This window comes from Adiantum capillus-veneris, chromosome 26 (genome assembly GCF_014529385.1).
Source record: "Adiantum capillus-veneris isolate H3 chromosome 26, ASM1452938v2, whole genome shotgun sequence".
NCBI classification, from domain to species: domain Eukaryota; kingdom Viridiplantae; phylum Streptophyta; class Polypodiopsida; order Polypodiales; family Pteridaceae; genus Adiantum; species Adiantum capillus-veneris.
Genome location: NC_140956.1, coordinates 44,619,630 through 44,633,181, shown reverse-complemented (window position 1 = coordinate 44,633,181; position 13,552 = coordinate 44,619,630). Strand labels below are relative to the sequence as shown.

At 41.1% G+C, this 13,552-nt stretch overlaps 1 protein-coding gene across 1 annotated transcript; it reads left to right on the top strand.

Moving 5' to 3' along the window:
• Positions 1-988: 988 nt before the first annotated feature.
• On the top strand, positions 989-3,530 carry LOC147423356 (RHOMBOID-like protein 2). Its single transcript, XM_086501254.1, has 8 exons — positions 989-1,238; positions 1,365-1,421; positions 1,492-1,809; positions 2,113-2,276; positions 2,363-2,526; positions 2,619-2,869; positions 2,993-3,134; positions 3,209-3,530. The coding sequence occupies exons 1-8, from the start codon at positions 1,066-1,068 to the stop codon at positions 3,326-3,328; spliced, it is 1,389 nt and encodes a 462-aa protein (XP_086357380.1). The 5' UTR covers positions 989-1,065; the 3' UTR covers positions 3,329-3,530.
• The last annotated feature ends 10,022 nt before the right edge of the window (positions 3,531-13,552 follow it).

Sequence of the window (13,552 nt, the reverse complement as noted above, 5' to 3'; positions counted from 1 at the left end):
GCTATGATGAACTGATTAGTATTCATGTGCGCCTAAGGGCAGGTTCAGACTGCTCGTCTTCTCCCTCGAGTTTAGCTTTGTCTGCAAGCACACCAGTTCACACTGCAATTTTTGCCGTCGTAGAGAAGCAAGCAGCAAGGCCTGCTTGGTTAGATCGAATGGCAGCAAGGTCTCTTGATTTCGTGATCAAGCCTCGCCCGTTGAAAAGTGCATGGAAGCCTGTGATGTCCGAGGGGTGAAGTCGCCTACAAGGAGGGTGGGTCCAGAAACATTTCTCATTTTTTGCAACCTATCAATGCTTGCCACATCCACTCGACGCGTGCGCAATCTGAACCCAGCCTAAGTTCGTCCACGTATAGCTTCTTCAACCAACAACAATTTCGTTGTGGTAGCTCCTCGTTACTAATTGACACCTCCATTTAGGAGGTGGGATCAATGGCTCACTATCACCGGTTGATCATGACCGTTGGATTGCCTACAGAATGCAAAAGATTCCCACTTTTTCAGATCTGGGAATTGAACCCACTACCCTCTCCCCCCATGGAATTGACTCTAACCACTAGGCTAACGCACGCTCGTTGAAAGGTGTGTGTGGGATAAGTTTATAGATTATGGTGTCGTGGACAAGTTTACACCTAGTTCACACCGAGTTCGCACTAAGTTCACACCAAATTTGGTGTGGTGTGCAAGCCCTCCCCAATTCACACATAGTTCACACCGTGTTCACGTCGAGTTCACACCAAATTTGGTGTGATGCACGTTTACTCTTAGTTCACACCTAGTTCAAATGTCGATCGAACGGCCGCAATTGCACCCGCCTCGCAATGCCTACTGCGGGCCATTGATCCCACCTCCTTGGGGAGGTGTCATTTAGTGACGAGGGTGATAGCTCGTGCGAGAATTTTCTCCCTAGTTGGATCTATGGACCATGGGTCGATATGGGACCCCATCTTCTATTTTTAGTAAACTTTTGAATGCTTGCAACAATGGATCAACAGTATCTCAGAAGCCCCGCTTCGACTTGTGCTTTTCGTGCAGGTGAGGGAAGGCATCCTCGTCGCCCACATGCAAGGCAAGGAAGCTTGCCTCGGGAAGAAGGCGAAGATGAAGATCACTGTAGATGTAATGCATCCCAAGATCCCCTTGTCCCATCCTGCTCACGCTTCTGTTGCCCCACCTATATCGCTATGCCTTCTCTCTCAGCACTCAGAGAACCTTAGTCGCATCGATCTTCCTAGGTTAGCACTCGGGAAAAAGCTTGTTTGCATCGACAAGAAAGGCGAATCCTTGCTTCATAGTTGTGACATTCCTCATCTCGAGTCTCCCGCTTTCAATTTGTTAATGCAGGTTTCTTCATGCAGCAGGTTATCCTGCAGAGAAGAAAGACCTGCTATGCTGTACACCATCTCCATTGCTTTGCTGTAGAGATTTCTCGGTTGTGACGTTCCTGCATAGCTGAATTCTACGGTATATTTGAAAGTATCCTTTCAGCGTCAAAGGAGAAGGGCTCTTCAACATAAGCAGATATCCTGCTCTTCCACACAAGCAGATCTCCTTAGCAGCAAATGAGAGGTGCCTGATTTGTAGTAGCAGACCTCACATGGCCAAACTATTGAAGAATGAAGAGAGGTCCAAAGGTTGCTCCTTGCTTGTGCCCATCATCTCGACTGTTGATGTGACCATCTTTATCGTCACCATGTTTGTGAACAATTGTCCTCAACACTCAGATGGATGTATTTTGAGGTTTCTTGGCAGATTATCTTTCCAACCATTGAGATCCAACCCTCTTATTGGACCTTCATCATCTACGTAAGTCACTTTTATACTCTTAACAAATATGGACATGCATGCCCCACACAAGTCTTGCTTGCATATGATTTGTTTTACATTTTGCAGATGCATTGTTCTGATAGTGTCTGATTACAGTTGAGCGTTGCCTTTTTTTGAACGTTCGTCTCTGCATTCAAGCGAACTCAAATGTGGTGTGCCCTTGCAGCAGAGACTTGATTAAGTGCCTACACAGATTCTACATAAAATGTGCACACTAACAATACCTGTGATCTACTACAGATGCGTCGAGAGCTTCAAGTGTTATGTTTGTTTGTCCATCAGATTACTGAAGATGGGCGGACTTTCCTGGGTCACGGTTGCCCAAAGTCATCAATTTTGGCGCCTTCTTTCTTGCTTATGGCTACATGCAGGCCTTGTCCATCTTGTTGTCAACATAATTTGCTTGCTGTTCATAGGTATCAAACTTGAACAGGAATTTGGTTGTGGTGAGCACTCTTTCTGAGTTATCTATGTATTTCAACTTTCAAAAGTGCTTGCGTATTTTGTAATGCTGTTGATGCTTTTCTGACAGGCAGATTAGGGAGCATATATTTTTTGTCTGGCTTGGGGGGCAGCCTGTATGGCGAGCTTTTCCTTCAACGTCGCGTTTCAGCAGGAGCATCTATTCCATTGTTTGGCCTATTGGGGGCTATGTTGTCTGAATTGATTACTAATTTTTCTCGTTACAATTCCAAGGTTGGTTTTTGAGAAGCATTCTACTTCCTCTCATATCAATGGTGCTCCCTGCAATAGTGCAGTTTCAACAAATCCTTTATGACTGTTAACAGTTTGCGCCATTGACGACTATCATTCTCTTATGTTTGGTGAACCTTGCAATTGGAATCTTCCCCCACAACGATAATTTTTCTCATTTTTGGGGATTCTTATTTGGCCTTCTACTGGGATTCGTGTTTCTCATGGAGCCTCAACAGGGATGGAATAAGATAACTCCACCGAGTACAAATCCGGAAGGGACTTCGAAGTACAAAGGGTATCAGATCATGCTTTGGGTGGGAGCTGTTATACTTCTTGTTGCGGGGTGAGCGTACATTTTAGCTATGTTCAATTGAATTTTGTCATTTTAGCTATGTTTAATTGAATTTTATCAGAGATCAATGACTTAATATCATTTTGGGTTCTTTCTCGTTCGCTCGCTTGCTAGATTTATTGTGGGAGTTGTTCTTGCGGTTCGTGGGGTAGATGGCAGTGCCCATTGCTGGTGGTGCCATTATCTTAGTTGTGTCCCCTCGCCATGGTGGGATTGTGATGCTGTAGAGAGCAGTTCTGAGCGGCCAACGTGTAATGTGAGTAGATACGGTTAGAATTTTCCTCCATTCACAAATCTTTACATGCTTACTAAAGTAATATAATGTGGCAGTATGTGATGAGTGGCACCTACATGTTTATGCGATGTGAAAGCAATCAAAGGTCACAGTTATACAATGGTATATTTACAGCCTCAAGCTTGAAGGTACTATGTGCAAGACTTTGTAGGTGAATTTGTGGGCTTCTATTGGCCTGCCCGCATATACCATGAATGTGATCTTCCAATTTTGAAACAAATTCAAGAACTGGGCATATCATTAAATGTACATTATTATTCTTGTCCAGCTTAACATATTCCTATCAAGAGGTAGGTAGCTTCATAATACTGGGGTATGAAATCGAGCAAGATATATAACACGAAGAGGTTGAGCTTCTCTTGTCTTTGACAGCATTTGTACATCTCTCATATTGTGATATGGTTGTGGCCTTTGACTTGGATTTAGAAGATAATGCTGCACTAAACATATCAGATAGATAATGAGTTTAAACACATATTTGTATTATTGCAACATACAACTAAGGAATTGTTAGCTATTAACCAAGATGCAGCCATTACATCAAATATGGTGATAAGTTTTGCTGCAGTAAACATATCAGGTAAATTAAGTCTTACACATACTTAAGTTATTTCAACATATAATGGAGAAAAACACTAAGAAATTGTTAACTATTTGCCAAGATGGAGCCATTACATCGAAGATGGTGTGAATTTTTGCTCCAGTAGTCCGTAAAGTGACAATCATAAATAATCTTAAAAGTGTGAATGGAGAAAGGGTTTGGCAAGGAAGCTTTCTCCAACACTTTCTTCAATTTGTCCTATAAATAGTTCAACTCCAATTGGGGTAGTACTTGGTTCTTCTATGGATTGCGTAGCTACAAATAATAAACTCTACAGTAATATTTGTAGCTAAAAGAGACATGGAAAAGCACTTTCTCCAACACTTTCAAAAAAGCTTATAATTGAGTCACTTCGATAAATCTGCATCACATGTAATCAAGTTGAGGTAAAGCATGCTGTGTCTATTGATGCTATTGGTGACTTGATATGCCCAATGAAGATTTAAGGTGGTATCTAACGAAAATGGTAAAAGAGATAAAAGCGTTCAAAAATGAATCCATGAGCAATTTAACACATCCAAGCTCAAATATTTTAGATTCATACAACACAAGACAAAAGGCTAAGAATTCTTGAAGATTAGATAAGATTGTGAAGATCTCCAAAATCAAAAGGAAGAGCGTGCTCCTACCTATATTGTACTCAAAGTCACAATCCAACTAATAGATTGAGTTGTTAAAGTTATAGCATCTCAAGTGAATAGCCCAATGTGATGACAATATCAATTTTGGCTTTAGGTATTTATTTTATTTATTTGTCAAAGTCTTGGGTATGGCAATTGGTTGAGGGGGGTACTTAAGGCCACCAGGCTAGTATATAAGAGACACTCAAGCCCCATTGTATAATTACTACTTCCTAGTTGGTTGGTTCAATAGTCTCTCTCTCTCTCTCTCTCTCTCTCTCTCTCTCTCTCTCTCTCTCTCTCGTATTCTCCCCATTGCTCTATGTTTTTGCATCATCGATTGGTATTGGAGCTTCGTGCTCATTGATCATGGGAGATGGCATCGTCCGAGAAGAAGAGGAAAAGAAGAAGGTCGCTAGCATTTAAGCTCTTAGGCATTTACATTTGAAAACACTATATCCATCAAGGGTAGCAACAAAGTTTTGAAGAGCAATGAGCTTCCAGCCTTTTTGCATGGCATTTTGAAATGCTAGCAATGGTGTCATTGTTTTATGGTAAGCAAAGGTGAAAGGGAAACTCCAGCAATAGCATTTTGAAACTCTAATCCAATATAGCTCTTGAGATAGCATGTGGTGGGCTAACTCTCAGCATTTTGAGACGTTGGCAAGAGGACTCCTTGGGGTGGCCATGTTTGGATTGCTATGGAGAAGCATTTTGATATGCTGCAGGAATTGGAGACCTTTTCGAGACACACCCAAACTATCATTTTGAAATGCTTTAATAGGTGGTCTCCTAACGACTGGAGTTTGAGCTTTGAAGTGGTGTATATGCAGTGTGTGGCCATAGCGTACCCAATGACCTCAAAGATCCAAAATCAACCATTGGCTATGGAAAGTGGATTAGCTAGTACTAAGTTAACAGCCTCGGCACGTACTAGCTTTTCAAGGGATTTGGCAACCCATTTGCCTCGGAGTTGTAACTCCCAAGGCAAGCTTGACAAGGACGGTAGGGCTAGTACTCAGTTAGCTATCTCGGCTTAGCTGGAGTCCTCAAGGGGGATGAAGATGCTTTGTTTGGTTCACGAACGTGAAGCCAAAGGCAAATGCAAGAGCTCACAAGAGAACAAAGGCAAAGGCAACCTTGACAGAGATAGCAGTGATAAAGATTCAACTTGGGAGGTCAGCATGGCACACATGGCTGCAACCACCTTGAGCATGATGCCAGATCTCTAGTAAGGTGGCCATTTTTGCAACTAGCTTGAGCCAGGGAGAGGCTTGTGAGTGACGAAGAGGGGCAAATGAAACTCCCTACAAAATGATTTGGACCCATGTGTTGGAGTTCAAGTTATTGGTGTTTGAATGCGTGGATCATAGTTCAAGGCACATGCATCTAACAAGGAACCAATGTGACATATACAAAACACTATGGGTGTTGGATTATGGATAGGATGTATTCTACATTGTCTACATATGTTTGAACGTGATGTGTTTACAATTCTTCACAAACGGGGATTCTTAGACTTAGTGTGGTCTACAAATTTGATTATCTGTGAGGCAATCGATGCTCAAGATGGCATTCTGCTCATGTAAAAAGTTGGCGGAGGCATAAACGAGGTGTATCCAATGGAGTGTACATTTGATGGGGTATCCATGGTAGCTTCTACGTCGACATGGTCTTCCTACATATGTCCACTATGAGTTGTAGAGAGGGTGTTAAAGTTATAGCATCTCAAGTAAATAGCCCAATGTGATCCCAATATTTATTTTGGCTTTAATTATTTATTTTACTTATTTGTCAAAGTCTTCGGTAGGGCAATTTGTTGAAGGAGGTACTTAACGCCGCTAGGCCAGTATATAAGAGACACTCAGTCCCCATTGTATAATTACTAATTCATTGCCTAGTTGGTTGGTTAAGAAGTCTCTCTCTCTCTCTCTCTCTCTCTCTCTCTCTCTCTCTCTCTCTCCATTGCTCTATGCTTCTACATTGTCAACTTTGAGATAAGTGCCATAGGCAAATTTACAAAACTCATTTTTTTGTGATGTTAGAGCGACAACAAATAAATTGAATGCAATACTTAAATTTTATCCAAAAAAGTCCAATTTTTCATCGGCTGACAAGATATGTCCATGGACAGTGCAATTAACTATATATTTGAATATCATGTATCTTTGCGAGTATTTGTTTAATTTTAGTGAATATGATTTTTATTTTGTACACTCAAATTTTGCAGTCTTGCACTTCAAATTACAATATTCAGTTTGTAAAGTATAATTGCTCTTTGATAGACAGATGGTTTTTGCACCACAAATCTTGTTGCATGGGCATGCAAGATTAGCAAGGGAGTGTGATGCAACACATAGAATTAAATGAAATATGGCTAGGAATTGAGTTAGATGTCCATTGCAAAAAATAGGAAACATATTACCAAAGGGATGAATTGAATTTGATTCCTATTGTAAGAGATGAATTCATGCCTTGGCAAGATAAAAATTGTCAAGTCAATAGAAATTTTGAAGATGTTGTAAAAATGTACGTGCAATCACAGAAGAAGGAGACTATGCTAAATTCAAAGACAAATGTCTATCAACTTGCTATAAATATTGTTACCACATACATGTGGTAGTGATGTGTGTGAACACACTAGGACCGCCCTAGCACTTTTTCCCTCTTTAGGAGGTTTTTTCCCCCCGTGCATTGTATATACGCCCATCACTCTAGGGCTATCTATCTTTCCATTGCACACTAAGTAATACACTCTCTATTGTGTGCCTTGAGCTTCCTTCGTCTCCTCTAAGCTGTGTGTGTTTCTCTGCAACCCTAATTCAAACAATTGGTATCAAAGTAGGTTGCGTCCTCCCGGGCTTAGTCGCCAGCAGCTCCAGCACATGCCTACTCATTTTCTCCAATTTCAGTGAGCTTTGGCGAACGTTCGCAGGTCAACAAAAATTTCGGCCCATTTCGGCCTCCGTTTCCACTACGGATAGTACTGCACGGGCTATTTCGTCATTTTGTCAGTGTCGTTTTCTGCATAATAGGTGTCTTACAGTCTTCTACGGTCTGTGCTATATAGCACGTGTTGTTCCCGCTTCGTTTCTCCTCTTTTCGGGCAGTTTTCACATCAGGTGCAGCATTTACCATGGCTGACAACAACACAGATGTGTTAAAGATGTTTGCTGTTGAGGACAGATTGGATGGGGACAATTACCCTATGTGGGCTTACATGATGCAACTGTTCTTGTGTCAAAGGGCATATGGCATATTGTGGAGGGCATTGATGTACGTCCTGGTTCAAAGGATGTAGGCGATGTTGAGGATGTGGCAGGTCTTGCTGGTATTAGAGTTGTTTTGCCTACGGCAGAACAATCTCGTTGGGATGTAAAGGATGTGCAGGCTCATGCATTGATTGTGTTGTCTGTAAAGCGCACCATTGTTCCTCACATTCGTTCAGCAAAATCTGCAAAACAGGCTTGGGATATTTTGGCTGGTCTTTATGCAAGACGCAATGAGGCTAAAATTGCTTTGCTGCGTAAAGAACTGGAGTCGAAGATTATGCATAAGGAAGATGATATGGACACTTTCCTTGATGGTGTCAAGGATATCAATGAGCAACTTATTTCTACAGGTGAAGTCATTTCAGACAGTTCCCTTGTGCAGACTGTTCTTGATGCCTTACCAGATTCTTACTAGACTTTTTCTAGTCCTTGGAGACTTATGACCCAAGGAAATCCTGAAGTTGTCAAGTTCGATGCATTATGCACATTGCTATTGCAAGATTCACTTTCCAGAAAAAACAGGATTAGACAGCGTGCAGTTGAACAGGCTTTTATTTCTTCTCAAAGAAAGGGTGGTAAGAGCAATGCAGCCACTTCTTATGGTTCTGCTGCGAGCGGCAGAACTTCTGTTCCCAATACTTCTGCTGGCAACACTTCATCAGGCAATTCTGGTGATAAGGGCAAAAAGAAGATGCGTTGCTATTATTGTAAAGCTAATGATCACTTGATCAAGCAGTGTTCTAAGTTGAAGGCCAAAGAGGCTAAGAAGAAAGAGGGTGGTTCCACTACAAATGCAGCCATTGTTGAGTCTTCTATGAAAGGAGACTGTGATGTTGATGTTGATGCAGAATGGGCTTTTAGTGGAGAGTGCACTTACAATCTTGTTGTCCATGATGCATGCATGTCAGTTGCTACAGATTCACATGTGTGGTATTTTGACAGTGGTGCTACAAAACACGTTACCTCAGATCATGAATTGTTCACGTCTCTCGATTCTGTCCCTCATGGGAATTCAGTCAATGTGCCAACAACGCCTCTTATCTGGTTCAGGGAGTTGATTAGATTGTGCTTACTGCTGCAAATGGTAGTTCTTCCACACTTGTTGATGCACTTTATGTACCTGGGATCAAGAAGAATCTTTTGTCTGTATCTACACTTGCTAGACTTGGACTTGTAGTCAAATTTGTGGATGACAGATGTACAGTTCATGATCTCAGTTTTGGTGATGAAATTGTTGCATCTGGGCTTTTGTGCCGTGGGTTGTATAAGCTCACTTTGTATGACAAGTGTGGACAAAATTTTGCAAATGTAGTTACAAATTCAAGGGCTATTTCAGATGCAAAACTTTGGCATGCACGTTTTGGTCATCTGAATTTTGCCAATTTGCTGCGTTTGCAGAAATCTGATATGGTTGCTGCTTTGCCGCCTCTTGAAGCACAAACATGTTTGTGAAGGCTGTATTTTGGGTAAGATGCAGCGTTCGAAGTTTCCAAAGGATGGTTCAGTTAGGGCCATGTAGGTTGCAGCTTGTGCATAGCGATGTTTTGGGCCCATGCAAACTCTGTCCTTGGGCAATTACCTTTACTTCGTGACTTTCATTGATGATAACTCCAGGCATGCATGGGTATTTCCGCTTAAAGCGAAGTCCGAAGTTTTTATGTGCTTCAAATAATTTCTGGCTATGGCTGAAAATGTCTCGAAATATACTATAGGCACCCTCCGTTCCAATCGAGGGGGGGAGTATATGTCTCATGAATTTAATGCATTCCTGGCTAGTCGTGGGATAAAACACCAATGTACAGTGCCATATACACCTCAGCAAAATGGTGCTGCTGAGAGGAAAAACATGGCACTTATGAAAATGCAACGATGTATGGTCAAAAGTCAAGCTTTGCCGCATTCTTTTTTCCTTGAGGCCATCGTGTGTGCCACTTATGTACTAAACAGGTGTCCTAAGAAAGCTTTGCAGACTATTACTCCATATGAAGCATGGCATAAATTGAGGCATGCGTGTTTTTGGTTGTTTGGCATATGCTTTGGTGCCACAAACACAGCGTAGAAAATTGGATGATAAGGCTGTCAAATGTATTTTTGTTGGTTATAGTGCTGAAAGCAAAGGTTACAGGTTGTATCATCCGCAAACAAAGCGCATTCTAGTTTCACGGGATGTAGTGTTTGTGGAAGATTCTATTCAGCCCTTGCTATCATGTACTAGAGACAGTAATGTAAGCTCACAGGACAGTTATGACACTTTGTTGCCTCTTTTCAGTGGTGGAAGTTTGAATGTAAATTCCAATGAGGCAAATGTACAGCCTATGGGAGTTTCTGAAAATCTTACAGATCAGCCTATTACTAATGCAGATGTACATGATGTACTTGATGAGTAAAGGACTAAAAATGAGCAGGCTAGAGGTATGCCAAAATGCCTGGTGCACACTTTGCGTGATAGTAAATTGGATGCACCTTTGTCTAGTCGTACTCGTTCAAGCTCTCGCCATGCATCTTATGCATCAGATTGTTATGCTTTGACTGTGTCTAGCTTACATGATGTTGAGGAACCTCTATCTTTTGATGAAAATTTCAAAAAATTAGATGCCTGCCATGCAATCAGAATATGATGCACTTAAAGAAAATGACACATGGACTTTATGTGATTTGCCTCCTGGCAAAAAGGCCATTGGTACGAAGTGGGTTTACAAGTTGAAATGCAAGCCGGATGGTGAGATCGATCGCCATAAGGATGGACTTGTTGCAAAGGGTTATGCACAGCAAAAAGGTATAGATTATGAAGAGACTTTTGCTCCCACTTGTCGTTGACTACTGTGCGTTTTCTATGTGCATTGGCAGCTCATTTTGGTTCGGATGTACATCAATCATACATTGTTACTCCTTTCTTAAACGGTGACATATTTGAGGAAGTTTATGTAACGTAGTCTTGCGGTTTTGTCAAGAAATGACAAGAGGACAAAGTGTGCAAATGTAACAAGACTTTGTATGGGTTGAAGCAATCTCCTCATACTTGGTATGAGAAAGTTGTCACTCATTTGGTCAAACAAGGATTTCGTAACATTCCAGCAGAAAGCACATTGAATGTAAAACGTGAGGGTGATGTACTTCTCATTCTGGTTCTTTATGTGGATGATTTGCTGATCACTGGACCACATGAGAGACATATTGCTGAATTTAAGGCTGATTTGAATGCTACTTTCAAGATGAAAGATTTGGGGTTGTTGCATCATTACTTGGGTATACAGTTTAAGCAGTGTGATGGTGGTATTGCCTTGTGTCAGAAAAGTTACATAGAGACATTGCTTTTTAAGTTTGAACTTGAGGATTGCAAACCTATTGCCACTCCCATGGAAACAGGTTTGAAGTTGAGTGCACATGATGTTGGCGATCCTGCTGATGTCACTCTTTATCAAACTGCGGTTGGCTGCCTCATTTATGTATGCAACACGAGGCCGGATATTCACTTTGCAGTCTCACAGGTCAGCAGATTTATGCATAGCCCAGGGTCTAAGAATTGGCAGCCTGTCAAGAGGATTTTTCGCTACCTTAGTGGCACTTTACATCTTGGCTTGTTTTATCCCAAGGGGGGATCATTGCCGCCAGACTTACATGCTTTTTCGGACTCAGATTGGGCTGGTTTTTTTGACACGCGAGTGTCCACAAGTGGTTTTTGTTTCATGCTTGGCAGTTCATGTATATCATGGTTGAGCAAGAAGCAACCTACTGTGGCCACTTCGAGTTGTGAGGCTGAGTACAGGGCAGTCTTCACAGCTACGATTGAGTGTGTATGGCTCAGATGCCTTATGGCTGATTTGGGTGTTGGACAGGACACGGCCAACACTATCTACACTGATAGTCAGAGCGCATTGGCAGTTGTGAGGAACCTAGTTTTTCATGCTCGCACAAAGCACATTGAGGTGCATTACCACTATGTCAGAGAGAGGCTCTCAGCAGGAGAGATCAGCTTGGCTTATGTGCCAACACAGGACAACCTTGCAAATCTTTTCACAAAGGCATTGTCTCATGAGAAGCTCGAAGATTTCCGCAAAGCTTTGGGCTTACTCCCCTTTGTGGACTGATCATGTCCTCAGGGCATGGCACTTCCCTTTACTCATGTGCCAGCTCTCGTTCACCGCATCACTCTAGGGGGGATTTGTTACCATATACATGTGGTAGTGATGTGTGAACACACTAGAACCGCCGGGGCATTTTTTTTCTCTTTAGGAGGTTTTTCCCCCCATGCATTATAAATACGCCCATCACTCTAGGGCTATCTATCTTTCCATTGCACACTAAGTAATACACTCTCTATTGTGTGCCTTGAGCTTCCTTCGTCTTCTCCAAGCTGTGTGCGTTTCTCTGCAACCCTAATTCCAATAGATGTCCAAATCATAGATTTCTATGACTGCTTCTATGTTGCTTTTTATTTTGAAAAATGTATTGTACACAATGTAGAAGAACTTGCCTATCAATTTCTAAAATGTAAAGCTCTTTGCTATAAAATAGAAGGTAGGTTGGTTATAAGCTTTGTGGGAAAATATTTTTGTGTTGATAATGGACTTTAATATCAAACCTTAGTGGATCCACCAAAAGAGTTAAAAATATTCATGCAAGGTGATTCTTCCATAGGTAAACACTTTAAAATAAACATCTGTGCTTACAATAGTGCTCTTAATCTATTGTACTTCTGTCGCTCTATTTAAATTTCAATAAAATCACATTAGCATCTTTACATAAGCCATTTCAGTGGTTACTACTTCAAGTTTTAGGGTTTTATCCTACATGCACATGCAATTTGATGATCTGTCAACAAACTTCTAGAGCATCCACACACGGCAATAAGAAACTAGCAATCAAAGAAGACATTTTGTTTACCTCTTGAGAGGTTACACCGTGCATGAAAAAATGATGCATAGATAGATTTTCTTATAGAAATAGGTTTAAGCTATTGTTAATGTATCAATTTAAGGTGGTACTTTTGTGTGTGTGTGTGTGTGTGTGTGTGTGTGTGTGTGTGTGTGTGTGTGTGTGTGTGTGTGTGTGTGTGTGTGTGTGTGTGTGTGTGTGTGTGTGTGTGTGAGAGAGAGAGAGAGAGAGAGAGAGAAGATGAAGAAGAAGAAGAAGTATATGGGAGCGATAATAGGAGGCTAATTTATTTCCTAGATAGATAAAACAAGCTCTTGCCTCTATATGTTTACACAAGCATCTTGATATGGGATTTTGCAAGCAATGCAAGGTTGATCAAGATGCATTTGCCTCAACCAACAGATTTGTTGCACAGCTTTCCAATCATTGCCATCAAGAAGAGACGTACCTGTTCTTAAATTTCATGAAGACAAAAGCAACCAAACACTAATTAATACTCTAACCTAAAGATTCCAAACCTAAAAGATCCCTACCATAGATTCCAACATTGTTCCAAACGAAAGGAATATATGGGACTCCATCCTCAACCGTTCCAATTATGGAACCTTGCAAAAAATTCAACTTAGAGAACAAATATTATAAATACATTGATACATTACACGGCCAATAATGATACATTGTTCAATATCAAGCCATATTCAGATCACAAGATATATTTCTAAATTTACATCCAGAACAAATTATTGCTATTGGTCAGATCATTCCATAATTTATATTGATCTACTAAAAACATAACAAAAATCCTAACGTATGGCAATCCTTGGTGAAGCGTGCCTTCACTCCTTGGCTTGTTCTTTTTGCACTCGAAGATAAGAGCAACAAAAATTAATTGATCTCATGTAAGAGTATTCTTTCTAATAATATAGCCTAGCATACCTGCTCGCAACTCCTAGAAGCTTCTTGGCAGCAAAAAGAACTACACTTTCTCATCTTTCTTCTTCCAAGTTTTCA

Coding starts and splice junctions, on each gene's coding strand:
- LOC147423356 (XM_086501254.1), top strand. CDS start 1,066: ATGCAAGGCAAGGAAGCTTGCCTCGGGAAGAAGGCGAAGATGAAGATC. Junction 1,422..1,491: donor ACCATCTCCATTGCTTTGCT/GTAGAGATTTCT, acceptor GTATCCTTTCAG/CGTCAAAGGAGAAGGGCTCT. Junction 1,810..2,112: donor ATTGGACCTTCATCATCTAC/GTAAGTCACTTT, acceptor TTTGTCCATCAG/ATTACTGAAGATGGGCGGAC.